Genomic DNA, 14,900 nt, shown 5'->3' with positions numbered 1-14,900 from the left:
CGTCCTATATATATACCTGTCTGGGATGTTAATTGCCTCACCCTCTCCTTAAGAAGGAAGCACGATTCAGTTTTTGCCACCTAAAGCCGCGTACACACGACCATTTTTCATGTCCTAGAAAAAACAACGTTTTTTTTACGTTATTCTTGTCAAGCCTGCGTACGACGGCACTATAAAGGGTAAGTTCCATTCAGATGGCGCCACCCTTTGGGCGGCTTTTGCTGATTTTGTGTTAGTAAAAGTTTGGTGAGAGACGATTCGCGATTTTCAGTCTTTGTGCTTTTCAGTCTGTTACAGCGTGACGAATGTGCTATCTCCATTAAAAACACTAGTTTTACCAGAACAAGTGCTCCTGTCTCATAACTTGCTTCTGAGCATGCACATTTTTTTCACCACTTAAGACCCAGACCAAAATGCAGCTAAAGGACCTCTCCCCTTTTCGCGATTCGGCATTGCGTCGCTTTAACTGACAACTGCGCGGTCATGCGACGTGGCTCCCAAACAAAATTGGCATAATTTTTTTCCCACAAATAGAGCTTTCTTTTGGTGGTATTTGATCACCTCTGTGGTTTTTATTTTTTTGCGCTATAAACGAAAATAAATGGGACAATTTTGAAAATAATTCAATATTTTTTACTTTTTGCTATAATAAATATCCCCCCAAAATATATAAAAAAATAATTTTTTGTCCTCAGTTTAGGCCGATACGTATTCTTCTTCCTATTTTTGGTAAAAAAATCGCAATAAGCGTTTATCGGTTAGTTTGCGCAAAATTTATAGCGTTTACAAAATAGGGGATAGTTTTATTGCATTTTTAGAATTTTTTTTTTTTTTACTACTTATGGCGGCGATCAGCGATTTTTTTTCATGACTGCGACATTATGGCGGACACTTCGGACAATTTTGACACATTTTTGGGACCATTGTCATTTTCACAGCAAAAAATACATTTAAAATGCATTGTTTATTGTGAAAATGACAGTTGCAGTTTGGGAGTTAACCACAGGGGGCGCTGTTGGGGTTATGTGTTCCCTGAAGTGTGTTTACAACTGTAGGGGGGTGTGGCTGTAGGTGTGACGTCATCGATTGTGTCCCCCTATAAAAGGGATGACACGATCAATGCTGCCGCCACAGTGAAGAACGGGGAAGCCGTGTTTACAAACGGCTCTCTACGTTCTTCAGCTCCGGGGACCAATCGCGAGACTCCAGCGGCGATCGGGTCCGCGGGTCCCGAAGCTTCGGACCGGGCCGCGGTCGCGGGACGTGAAAAACGACGCGAAAATTTAGAGCATGTTCTAAATTTTTAATGCCCATTTTTCACATCGAGAAAAATGCTCTGGAGCCCACACAATCGTTTTGAATGACCATTTTAAAAAATTGCATTTTTCACATCATGAAAAACGTTTGTGTGTACGCGGCATTAGGGTTCTTCCCCTTCTCTCTATATACATTTTTTACCGTGAACATGATTTTTTAAGATTTTATTATCTACCTTCCCTAAGAGATATATGAGCGCTGCTTTTGTGGAACTCTTTCTAAAATTGTTACTTACCAATGGAATCGCAATTCATAGAACTCTAGAGCTACCTAAAAAGGACTGTAATGCCCTGTACACACGATCAGTTCATCTGATGAAAACGGTCTGATGGACCGTTTTCATCAGACGAACCGATCGTGTGTGGGCCACATCGTTTTTTTTCCCATCGGTGAAAAAACGTAGAACCTGTTTTAAAATTATCTGATGGTTAAAAAAACGATAGAAAAAAACATCGTCTGTGGGGAAATCCATTGGTTAAAAATCAACGCATGCTCAGAATCAAGTCGAAGCATGCTCGAAAGCATTGAACTTCGTTTTACGTCACCGCGTTCTGACACGATTGGTTTTTTAACTGATGGTGTGTAGGCAAGACTGATGAAAGTCAGCTTCAATGGATATCTGATGAAAAAATCCATCAGACCGTTTTCATCAGATTAACCGATCGTGTGTACAGGGCATAAGGCCCCTTTCACATTGAGGAGTTTTTCAGGCGGTACAGCGCTAAAAATAGCGCTGCTATCCCGCCTGAAAAACTCCTTCACTGCAAACTCAATGTGAAAGCCTGAGGGCTTTCACACTGAGGCGATGCGCTGGCGGGAGACATGTAAACCGCTCCTTCACCGCTCCTTCCCATTGAAAACAATGGGAAACCGCGGCAATACCGCCTGCAATGCGCCTCTATAGAGGCGCATTGCGGGCGTTAACCCTTTATCGGCCGCTAGCGGGGGTTAATACCGCACCGCTAGCGGCTGATTCCCGCGGCAATCCCGGCGGTATAGCACCGCTATTTTTAGCGGCGTTATACCGCCACCGCGGCTCCCGCCCCAGTCTGAAAGGGGCCTAAGAGATTCTCTGTACTATTGTCACCAAAGCTCCTATTAGTAGTTGGATGGATAAAGCATTTAGCTGTACTGCCTTGAAGTAACTTTTGTATTTCTAGCACCAGGACTGTATGAAAAATGCATTTTGTAAATCTCACCTATTTATTCTTTCTTCCTAGGAACTTCAGAATTTTGCCCATATCCAGGCCCCTCATTTTGCACGTTTACAAATCTTCAGTGAATCATTTGAAAACATTTGCAACATTTCTTTCGCTTTCGGAACCATACTGGAGCAAGTAAAGGTACATATATAACATGTTTTAGTTGTAGACAATTTGACAGGACGATAATCTCTTGCTTAATCCAATTACACAGCAGAATTCAGCAAGGTACAACATGATGTAAGTAAAGTATTTAAAGAAAATGTAAAGGCAGAAGGTTTTTTATCTTAATACACCGAATGCCTTCTGTTTGTAGCAGCCTCCTCAGCACCCCCTAATTACTTACCTGAGCCCTATCTCTCTCCAGTTATATCCACGAGTGTCTTAGCCATCCGGGACTCTCCTCCTGATTGGCAGAGAAACGATAGCAGCTCCATTGGCTCCCGCAGCTGTCAATTAAAGTCAGTTAGCCAATCACGAGAGAGGGGGCAGCGCTGGGTCCGGGCTCCGTGTCTGAATGGGCACACAAAGCTATGACTCAGCTTGGGTGGCCCCATAGCAAGCTGCTGGCTGTCGGGGCACTTAACAGGAGGGAAGGGCCAGGAGAGCCAAAGAGGGACCAGAGAAGAGGAAGATTTGGGCTGCTATGTGCAAAACTAACTGCACATAGAAGGTAAGTATAACATGTTTGTTAATTGTTTTAATTTTTTTTAAAAGAGACTTTACAATCATTTTAAGGCCCCATATTGAATGTTAGCAGATAAAACCACCATGCCTAAACTGACATTAGTCGTTATTAAAATTAGTCAGAAATGTGTTGGTAGGCCCTAAAAGAAACAAAACATCTACCACTGGACCTGATGCAAGAGAACAAGGAGGATCCTTGGGGGAAAAAAAAGAAAGCTTAAAACTTAATTGTAAGATGGGATCCTGGGAAAAGGATTACAAGATCACATGGTATGTATGGACTAATTTCAGACACTCTTTAGACTTTGTTTCATATTTTTGTTGATGGTATTTTTGTCGATACACGCTCAATACACGCTAATGTGAGAATTAGGGGGTGGTGTAGGGCTCCTCATCCCCTCCTTTTTATTTCTATGTCTCTCTCCTCATCTCCTTCCTCAATTTCTCTTTGCTATCTCTGTTTACTGTTATCTATTATTCAATGACTCAATACATGAGTAGAGTGGGCCGAACACCCCCTGTTTCAGTTTTCACCAGTCTATAAGGACTTGAATTTGAAAAATTTAGAAGTGAAGGCTTATATGCAAGGTATTAGCCATAGAAAGGGAATGGGGACACAGGTACTGCCCTGGGGGACATGTACCAATGCATTTTTTTTAAATAGATTGTTTTTTTAAAGGAGCCGTGATTTTAATGATGCTGAAAGTGAAACAATAAAACATGTTTTAAATACAGTTCCTGGGGGGTCCCCTTAGTCTGCCTGTAAAGTGGCACTTCTGTACAGTGTGTAGAACCTGCTGCAGCAAAATTGACATTTCTAAAGGAAAAAAAAAAACCGAAATTTAAATAGATTTTCCCTGCAAGCTTTGTTTATTTTTGTAAACAACGGCTTGGGGAACCAGTCTGTACGATGAGGCCACAATTTAGTGCACTTGGTTTTGATTTTTGGTATAAATTCTGGTGTCTCTTTGGCAGACTTTGGATGGAAATAACAACGTTTTGCACCACAATGAGCAAACCTTATGTGAAGAAGCCAAATTATAGTACACTCAGGCCAAGATTAACAATTTTTTGTAGATAAAGTCTGGTGCCTCTTTCGCAGACGTTGGATAGGCCTCGTACACACGATAGGTTAAACAGAGGACAACGGTCTGATGGACCGCTTTCATCGGTCAAAACCGATCGTGTGTGGGCCCCATAGGTTATTTAACCATTGGTAAAAAAAAGCCAACTTGCTTTAAATTTATGGATGAATTCCTAACCGATAGGTCAAAACCGATCGTTAGTAGGCACAACCATCGGTTAAAAATCCACACATGCTCAGAATCAAGTCGACGCATGCTTGGAAGCATCGAACTTCGTTTTTTTTAGCACGTTGTTGTGTTTTACGTCACCGCGGTCTGACATGATCGGTTTTTTAACCGATGGTGTGTAGGCGCGACGGACCATCAGTCAGCTTCATCGGTTAACCGATGAAAACGGTCCATCGGTCTGTTCTCATCGGATGGACTGATCGTGTGTACGAGGCTATAGAAGTAACAGGTGCGGATATTTTGGGTGTTGGTGGTGCCTTCACCCTGTAACCTTCTAGAGGTACACTCGATAAAAGCAAGAATTAGCCTTTCTGTAAGAAATTTAAATTGAATGCACCTGTTAAACAGGTGCCGAAAAAATTGATTCTTGGGTGTATATTGTGCCGTAAAACCTATACCAAAAAATGACTTAAAAATAAAATCAACAACCACAAAGCTAGGCAGCCTAGACAGTCTTGCAGAGATTTGAGATCCCAATAACTCTTACTTAGTGACATCAGCATCAGGGGCTTGATAGCTGCTGCTAATTCAGGACCGATTCATTTTGACAAACGTCAGCCGGTCAACAGAGTCTTTGGGCAAACATGCTCTTTTATCTGTCACAAAACCTCTAGCAGCACTGAATACCCATGTCAGGACTGGGCTCAGCCGTTACTTCTCAGAGCTCTGTGCTCAGATGTTGTTTAATTGCCAAAGTCTCTTCCTTCCACAGTGACTTACCTGGTCTTCATTTCCTGCTCATCAGCTAGAGCTGCTGGTTATATAAACTCCTTGGATCAGATCTTCTGTGCCTTTGCCTTGGTCGACATATCCAGACTCTTTCTGTTGTGTTTTCCCATCAAAAATGCTTGGCTTACTTCCCTTCTAGTTCCTGATCTTGTTTGCTGCACCTGACTTCGCTGTTCTTTGGACCCCTGTTTCTCTGGCTTGTTCTGACTACTCATCCTGGTTACCAAACTCTGGCTATGTTATGACTACATTTGCTCTGTTTATACCATTTTATGAAATAGCATGATTTTTACTGAACTTCTGTCTCAGTCTGATTCATGGTTCCTGACAAGCCCATTCAGAAAGCACACTGGGTGAAGGGCAGCCCAGCAGCTCAATTGCATACTGGGCAAGTTCTGGCCAGGGGACTATTCTCATGACCCAGAAACTCAGGGGACTGTCTACTGGAAAGCTCTCAATGTCAGTTTTTTCCCCTAGATAATCTTCCACCATACGATACAGAAGCTTGCCGATGGGATCTTGAAGCTGACAGCCCTGGGCGCTGAGGACAAAATAAATTTTTGAAATGCATCACTGGGGCGGCGTCCTTCTCCATTGCTCCTCCTTTGACCAACAGAAGCCTCAAAACTAGCTTTTCCATGAGACTGTAACCTATCAGAGTCTGGAAGGCATTACATAAACTCCTCTTTAAGGCGTACTCAAGATATTTTATCCTGTGCTACCTCTGCAAGGGCAGGTTGAGTTCCAAGACTTTCCCATTGTAATGGTTGTCAAGGAGGGTTGATGCCACAAATTTTCGGGTCCTTTCACAGGCTTTGAAGATTAAGGGAGCCCATGCACCGCAAGTTTGTAGAGGCATGAGAAGGAGAGTCCTTGGGGTCACTTAGGACTACAGTATCTGGAACTGCCTCCTCCCAGCCAAGTACTAATCTCAAGGTTTCTGGGGACTGAAAACCATCTCTTAAAGGGGTTGTAAACACTCAGCTTTTTTAACTTGTTTTAACTACTATTGGCATGTTATATTACTGTATATTTTTGCACCAAAAAAAATGTTTTTCATGTTTTTTGTGATTTTTTATTTTCCTTCAGCCCAGTTTTTGTTTGCCTATGCTACTTTTTCATTGGTTCAGTGTGCCCCACCTGCTAACACTCTCGGGCAGCTCAGAGGCCGGGTTACAATAACATATTTTACATATGAAAATATAATGTTTATTCACTGCCAGTGGACATGGAATAGCTCTGGGATTAGATTCACATCTCACTCAACTACTATGAGCGATAGCCCCTCCTACGCTTAACCACAGGCAGTATTTTTTTCTGAGGATTTTTGCTCCCTCACTGGGACGCCTATGCCCTGTACACACGATCGGTTCGTCTGATGAAAACAGACCGATGGACCGTTTTCATCGGAAGAAACGATCGTGTGGGCCCCATCAGTTTTTTTCCCATCGGTGCAAAAAAATAGAACCTGTTTTCGTATGGTTAAAAAAAAACGATAGAAAAAAACGATAGCCTGTGGGGAAATCCATCGGTCAAAAATCCACGCATGCTCAGAATCAAGTCGACGCATGCTCGGAAGCATTGAAATTCTTTTTTTCTCAGCACGTCGTTGTGTTTTACGTCACCGTGTTGGACACGATCGGATTTTTAACCGATGGTGTGTAGGCAAGACTAATGAAAGTCGGCTTCATTGGATATCTGATGAAAAAATCCATCAGTTCGTTTTCATCAGACGAACCAATCGTGTGTACAGGGCATTACCCTACAAGATTAATACCCCAGTCAGTGGCCCTCATGACACAGATCCTATGTTTGTTTGTTTTTGTCTTTTCTGTGTTTTTTTTTTTATTGTTCATTTATAAATTTTTCAAGTCATACAAAAAAAGATACACAGGAATCATTAACAGTTTGAAAGAATGGCAGGTATACATTGTCTAAGCGGACTACCAAGCACATACAATTTGTACAAGTAAAGGAATGGCGATGTGAATGAACAGTTACCTTGAGTGGGATATAGAAAAACAATCCCTTTAAAGAAAAGGTAGAGCAGATAAACACATAGGCCCGGATTCACAAAGCACTTACGCCGACGTATCTCGAGATACGCCGCGTAAGTGTAAATATGCGCCGTCGTATCTATGCGCCCTGCCCATAAACTGAGATACGCCTGAAAATAGGCTTCATCCGGCCGCCGTAACTTTCCTACGCCGCCGTATCGTAGGCGCATATTTACGCTGGGCGCATTTGCTGCTCCCATTGATTTTCTATGCACATATGCAAATGAGGGAGATACGCCGATTCACAAACGTACTTGCGTCCAGGGCATAATATACGCGGTTTGCGTAAGTCGTACATCCGGCGTAAAGTTAAGCCCCATATATGAGGCGCAAGCCATGCTAAGGTATGGACCAGGGAACACAGCCGTCGTATTTTACGTAGTTTTGGTAGTACGTTAATAGGGCTGGGCGTAGGTTACGTTCACGTCGTAGGCAGTGATCCGTCGTATCTTAGGGAGTAATTCCGACGTGATTTTGAGCATGCGCACATGGATACGTCCACAGCGCCTAAAACCAGGCTAGACCCTGTCTGGCGCTCTGCCCATCATTTGCATGGGGTCACGCCTCATTAGCATGGCTCACGCCCACTTCCATCTACGACGGCTTACGCCGAGGGAACCCAGCACAGTTTGGGAGGCAAGTGCTTTGAGAATTCGGTGCTTGCCTCTCTGCGCTACGTCGGCGTAGCGTATATTGGATGCGCTACGCCAGCATAAAGATGCGCCAATGTATGTGAATCCGGGCCATAGTAATATAAGTAAAACACAGAGAAAGAGATAACCCGACCTGACCGTACAGGGGTCATAGAGGCAACATATACATACTGTGAAACCCACCAAAAAGATCTGCACATAGAGAGATATGGATATTGTGTATGCTCACTAGAATACGTAGGCACTTGATGATAACTAACTCAGTTCATTTCCTTCAGACCCATACACTGATTCATCCCACGCTGACCACATTTCAGAAAATTTCTGCTCTGTACCCACCACCATAGCCATCAGTTTTTTTCCATTCTGCGTATGTCCGCTATAGTGGTGAGTAGTTGTGGGATGGTTGGGGGTGAGGTGGACAACCACAATCTAGGAATGACCGTTTTAGCAGCCAATAAAATGAAAGACATCAGTTGGCGCAGGGCCTTAGAAATACCAGGAAAAGGGAGACCTAACAAACAGTGTATGGGCGTCAGAGGGACGGGACTACCAATCAGATTTTCTAACAGCTTCTGGATTCAAAGCCAAAATTGGTGAACAGGGGGACACTCCCAAAAAATGTGGAAGTGAGTGCCCACAGCACTATTACATCTCCAGCATTGTTTTGAGATTGTTCTGTTGCGGGCATGTAAAATATCTGGGGTCCTATACCAAAGCATCAGGACTTTGTATGCGGTTTCCTTATGGGACACACATCGAGATATCTTGGAAGTGTGCTTCCAGATGCTCTCCCAATCCAACAAGGAGATGTCACGCTGCAAGATCTGAGACCATTTTCTCATGTAGAGGTGGGCAGCCACTGTCATAGGAACTGCCTCATGCAATATCTTATAGATGGTGAAGATCATTTGGGGCTCATGAGGGCCTCTAGCGCACAGGGCTTCAAAGTCAGTTGGCTTCTCCAAAGTCAAAAAAGGGGATCTGGAGGAGAAAAAATGCCTAATCTGTAGGTATGAGTGTAATAGCTTTTGGGGAATTTGATACTGTGTTTGCAACTCAGGGAAAGTCAGTAAATGTCGTGTCACAGGATTAACAAAATGCCGTAGTTGGAAAAGTCCAGCCAGGGTCCATGGCAGCATACGATCATATCTGGGATGTCTGGGTTAATTAGGATATTCAAGAGTGGTGGGGAGGACAAGGAATAGCGCACAGATCAGCGTTTCCAAATAGACAGCGTGAACAGCATGGGAGCTAAACAGATTTTCTGCAGTTGGGGCATATGAAGGGCAGTAGAGGGCCAGAGCATATAGCAAGGGTGGACTGGGGCCATGACATTCATGTCTATTTCCGCCCACCTATTCGGGGCTTTACGGGAGGTCCATGAGGCAAGAGCTCTCAGATGTGAGGCATAGTAATATTTGATGAAGTCTGGGTCCCAAACCCCCCCCCCCCACTCTTTCGGGCCAGGACCACTGTCCCTGCCAGCCTGTGGGAGCAGTTGTTCCAGACAAAGCGGAGACTCCTCCTTTGAAGGGATTTCAGCTGCGTCAATGGGACCGCTACCGGCAGCGTTTAAAACAAGTATAGCAATTTAGGAAGGATGGACATTTTAAGAACATTAATTCTCCCCAGCAGGGATAGGGGGAGGGTGGTCCAATGAGTCAGCAAACGATTGATTTCCGCAAACAGGGGAGGGAAGTTGGCCCGATATAGGGTGTCATAAGAGGCAGTGAGCTGAACCCCTAAATATTTAAGTGACTGAGAACACCAATGATAATTATATTTGCTTTGGAGGGAAGACAAGAGAGAAGGAGGAATGTTTACGGGTAATGCTTCTGTTTTAGCAGCATTAATTTTAAAACCTGAGCGGCAACTAAAGGTTGATTACACGTTATGTAGATGTGGCAAGGAGGAGTGTGGGTGAGTGAGAGTGAGGAGAACGTCATCTGCGAACAAGGATAATTTGTATTCTGTTTGTCGAAGACACACGCCTCTAATATCCGGACAATCCCGTATAACCGCAGTAAGGGGTTCCAAACTAAGAATAAAGAGCAGCGGCGATAAAGGACAGCCCTGTCTTGTACCATTGCTAAGGGAGAAAAGACTCGATAAATGTGAGGAAAGTTGCACTTGCGATGTGGGCTTCGAATACAAGGCTCAAAGAGCTTGGACAAAGGGGCCTGAGAATCCATAACGAGTAAGTATTGCGAACATATACGGCCAACTAAGTCGATCGAATGCTTTTTGGGCGTCTAAACTAAGAATCAAAGTGGGATTTTTGTTTTTAGTAAGCAGGTCTATAAGATCAATAGTGCGAAGCGTGTTGTCTCCTGCATGTTTCATGGGGACGAATCCCACCTGATCTCTATGAATTAGAGCTGGCAGCAGTAAGGATAGTCTGTTCGCTAAAATCTTGGTGAAAATTTTGTAGTCCGAGTTTAGTAGGGCGATGGGACAGTAGTTATCGGGAAGGGATGAATCTTTACCCGGTTTAGGGATAACGGTTACAAAAGCATGAAAAAACGAAGAATGCTGTAGTTTCGCCTGGAGTAGGGAGGCGAACAGAGCTAACAAGTGTGGAGTTAGGGTCATCAAAAACATCTTGTAGTAGGAATAGGGAAGACCGTCTGGACCTGGGGCTTTATGTGAGGGGAGGTGTTTAATTACTTCCGTTAGTCCTTCAACGGAAATAGGTTGATTTAATGAGGAACGTTGGTCTAGTGACAATCTGGGAAGGTGTACAGATGACAAGAAAGCATCTAGTCCGTCTTGTGAGAATTGTGCCTGTGGGTCAGTGCTCAAGCAGTTATAAAGTTTACTATAATACTCTCCAAAAACTCCAGACATGGTCTGAGGACAATGCGTAGGTGAGCCATCTGATTGGACTATATGATCAGGGATGTTTAGAAAAGGGCGAGGTTTAAGCTTGTGGACAAGCATCCTATGAGGTTTGTCTGCATACTCATAAAACTTTTGCTTGGACCATAACATTGACTTTGTTCGTATCTTGTTCGTATCTACAGACTTAATGCGATTACGAATAGCAATTACCGTACGCAAGCGACTCACCGTAGGAGAGCGGAGCGTCCGACGCTGGGCCACAAGCTCCGACCTCAGCTTAACAGATTCGCGTTTCAAGCGAGAACTGGCTGAGATGCACTCGCCCCTAAAAAAGGCCTTCATATATAGTAGATGTATCAGGGACCGAGCTTTCATTTAAATGGAAAAACTCCTCCAAATTCCTGAGAAGACTGTCCTTGGTTTCGGCATGTCGCAGAAGAGACTCATTAAGTCTCCAGTGACAAGTCTTAGGTGATGCAGCTTGGATCTCCAAACATAGGGTAATGGGGGCATGATCAGACCACGTTATAGGATCTATTTCTGAGGAAACTATGTTAGGTAGTAAAGGTGCGATTACCAGAAAGTGGTCTAGACCAGAGTATAGTTTATGTGGAGGGGAGAAAAAAGTATATTGACATTGAGTGGGGTGCTTCACTCTCCACGCATCAAAAAGATTGTGGGAGCGTATTAGTTTGCGGAAAGGAGGTGGACAATTTAAGAACTTGAAGAGATGGAGTCTGATGAAATGAAACACGTCTGTCTCTACTGGGAGACAAGCACATATTGAAGTCCCCACCTACGATCGTGAAAGGCTGAGAGAAAGACAACAGCCGGTCAAGAACTCCAGTGAGAAAACCAATCTGTCCCGTGTTGGGTGCATAGATATTAGCTAAGGTGAAGGAGGTATTCAGGTGGATACAGCTCAGGAGGACATACCGACCCCGGGGTCCAGAGTTGAGGCCAGAATCTGAATGGGGCACGGACGTTTAATTAGTATAGCCACTCCAGCCTTCCCAGATGGATCTGAGGCCATGTAAACTGTGGGAAACATTCTAGATGCAAATTTAAAAGAACCCCCTGGGTGGAAATGTGTCTCCTGAACCATCAGCTCCAGAGGATTTGAATTCCTTCAAGGCTAGCCAGTGTTTACGTAAGGAATTCAAGCCCTTAACATTACAAGAAAATATCTTTAAAGCCATACTATAACCTCGGAGAGATAGGCAAACAACATTTTAACATAACTCATGGGTAGGAGATAAACCAACCCAAGGAAATCTGGAATAGACATGTACACATCATCAATTCTGAGCAATAAGACAATGTGTGACAAGTTCACTACCTGCAGCAATATATAAGAACAACAGGTCAAAAAGGACCTGATAAAAAATTGAAATGTTTAGAGAAAACAAAATGCAAAGATAATAAGAAACAAACAGAAAAAAAAAAAATATGTTTTGAAAGCCTGAAGGGAAAATGACCTTCAGGGGACCAAGGCAGCAACAACGGCGGATTATGACTCGGTCCTGTAGGAAGGGATTGTTCATGGACAGTTAACAGTTAACATCTAAAACTGGGGGAACAGTAGCCTTCCATTATGTGTGGAAAAATTGTCAAAAAATAGTAACAAAATTTAACAAGCCCATCCGGAAAAAATAAATAAAAATAACATTCAGAATGGGCAATAGGGGAGTGCATTCCCTGCAGAAACCTGTAGAAAACAGCCGGGTTCCCAGGTATCCGGGAATCAAAAACAAATTGCCGTGGGGGCCTGAAGGGGCTTGGTAGCCAGAGCAGGCGGAGGTAGCTGGAGGTCTTCTTCTGGGACAGGTGGCAAGCCCAAGTTGCGAGTGAAGACCTTGCATTCATGAAGATTCCTGATAGAGTATTGTGTGCCATCTTTGGAGGCTGAGAGGCGAAACGGAAAACCCCATCTGTAGGGGATTTGATGATGTTGGAGGTGCGCTGTGATTGGACGTAGGTTGCGCCTTTTGGCCATGGTAATGGGAGAGAGATCACTGAAGATCTGGAGTTTGGAACCCTTGAAGTCAAAACGATTCTTGTTGCGTGTAGCTGTAGTTAGGGCTTCCTTACTTTCATAATAGTGGAAATGGACTACAATGTCCCTCGGGTTGGATCCGGGGGGGGGGGGGGGTTTGGGAGCCAAGGATCTATGGGCCCTATCCAGGCGCCAAGGTATGTGAGGAGCTAGCATGACAAAAAGTTCAAGTAGATAGACCCGTATCTCTTTGTCATTAACCGTTTCAGGGACTCCACGGATCCTCACGTTTGAGCGACGTTCTCTATTCTCCAAATCTTCTTGCTGGAGCTGTATTTGGGAAACTGCGTGTTTAAAGGAACACTAAAGGTTCATTTTTTATTAGATCAATTGATTGCTGTAAGCTAGAACATTTAAATATCACTTACCTCGTTTTTCCTTTTGACCTCCAAAATACAGTAATCCAGGTTTGAAAATGCCATTTCCTGTCTCTCCTCTTCTTGCTTTCCACCAGCATCTGAGCTGTTTTGCATGGTGGAAAGCAGAATGTGCTCACCCCCTCCCTATGACTACAGCCCTGCGTGAAGATGCTCTCATATCCCTCACAGGCATGGAGGCTAAGCCTTATGGGAACTGTAGTTCCCATTAGGCCGTGATGTAGCAAGAATGAATGCGCACCGCAAACCAGGAAGTCGGTGAGAATAATTGATTCAGGAGTGACGGAGGTGAATAAAACAGCTAGATTTCAACAGGTATCAAACTAGTTATAATGCAAAACATTACTTTTTACTTTATCAGCTACTGTCAGACTTTAATTTTAAGAGGAAAATATTGTTGTCTTTACAACTCCTTTAATATTGTCATGGTCTTACCTCCTTGCTGTTCTCCTTCGTTTGACATGTGCTGGCGGCCATCTTGGTTTCTGGGTTTCTTGTAGCCTCCCACCCTGCGGCTCCTCCTTCCCACTGGGAGGAGCTGGATGCCTGGCTCATATATATAGGAGGTCTGTGGCTTCAGTTCCTTGCTTGGTCCGCCTGTGTTCACATGCTTCTAAGACTGCTGCTGCTTCTGGTTCCGATCCTGGCTTCGTCTGACTTCCCTGCTGGTTCCTGATCCTGGCTTCGTCTGACTACCCTGCTGGTTCCTGATCCTGGCTTCGTCTGACTACCCTTCTGGTTCCTGACCTCTGGCTTCGCAAAGACTCTGCTTCGGTTTCACCATCCGTTTGGACTTTTGCTTTACAGCTTGATTTTCAATAAAGCCTTCTTATTTTCACTTATCTCTTGTTGTACGTCTGGTTCATGGCTCCGTGACAAATATAGGCATTTTCCTCCTCCAGGGCATGTATATATTGTACAGTCTCATCTAATTTAGTCTCCAAAGTAGCCGTACGCTCTCCAAGCTGGTCAATCTCCCCCTGAGCTCTTGAGCGAGTTTCCCAACTTCTTTGGTTATGTTGCATGTCAAATCCTGTAGAAGTGTCTGCAATTTCAGGTCTAGGACTGTGACGACCTCAGCAGGGCTTGCCAGTTGGGATGTATTACTTTTGTGAAAAATGCCTGGTGCAGAGGCAAGGAGGTCTGCGGCATCTGTCGGTTCTGTGGGCATATTCGGGGCTGGGGTTTGCAATCTATGTAGGAATCGCTCCATGGTTTGTGCAGGTCTCGACGGGATTGGCGGGATAAAACCTTGATAGGTGTTCTTCTGAAATCCTACTTTGCCCATGTAGTGCTCAGAGGTGTCCAGAGGCAGCTAGTATTGATCCTGTGGCTCCTATTTGCGATGAATGGTGATGGATTGCACCAGGACCAGCGGAGCTCTTCACTAGCACGTCCACCCAGGTACACGTCTGGACACGCCCCCGATCCTATGTTTTTTATTTTTAGTTTTGGGACTTATGCTTGCACAAGTTGGAGTATGTGTAGAGCTGGGAGGTTTGGTATGTTCTTTTTTGCACTTTTACTGATGTCGGTTTTTCATAATTGTGTGCTAAGTCTAACCTTACATGTGCTGCCACCTACTGCTATGTTACATATCTGGTGTATATTAATATGTCTCTATTTGCCAATGCCTACTGATGGGCTACCCAGGACCAAGGTGCT

At 44.1% G+C, this 14,900-nt stretch overlaps 1 protein-coding gene across 1 annotated transcript in view; it reads left to right on the top strand.

The window, feature by feature from the left end:
• The window catches only part of C4H6orf118 (chromosome 4 C6orf118 homolog), a 219,362-nt gene that overhangs the window by 56,034 nt on the left and 148,428 nt on the right, over nt 1-14,900 (top strand). Inside the window, exon 3 of the mRNA XM_040350632.1 lies at nt 2,538-2,660. Coding sequence (XP_040206566.1) covers nt 2,538-2,660 — 123 coding nt within the window. The remainder of the gene's footprint in view (nt 1-2,537; nt 2,661-14,900) is intronic.

Source organism: Rana temporaria, chromosome 4, assembly GCF_905171775.1.
Source record: "Rana temporaria chromosome 4, aRanTem1.1, whole genome shotgun sequence".
In the NCBI taxonomy this organism is placed as follows: Eukaryota; Metazoa; Chordata; class Amphibia; order Anura; family Ranidae; genus Rana; species Rana temporaria.
The sequence above is the reverse complement of the archived record's forward strand: the minus strand, read 5'-3'. Positions and strand labels throughout refer to the sequence as shown.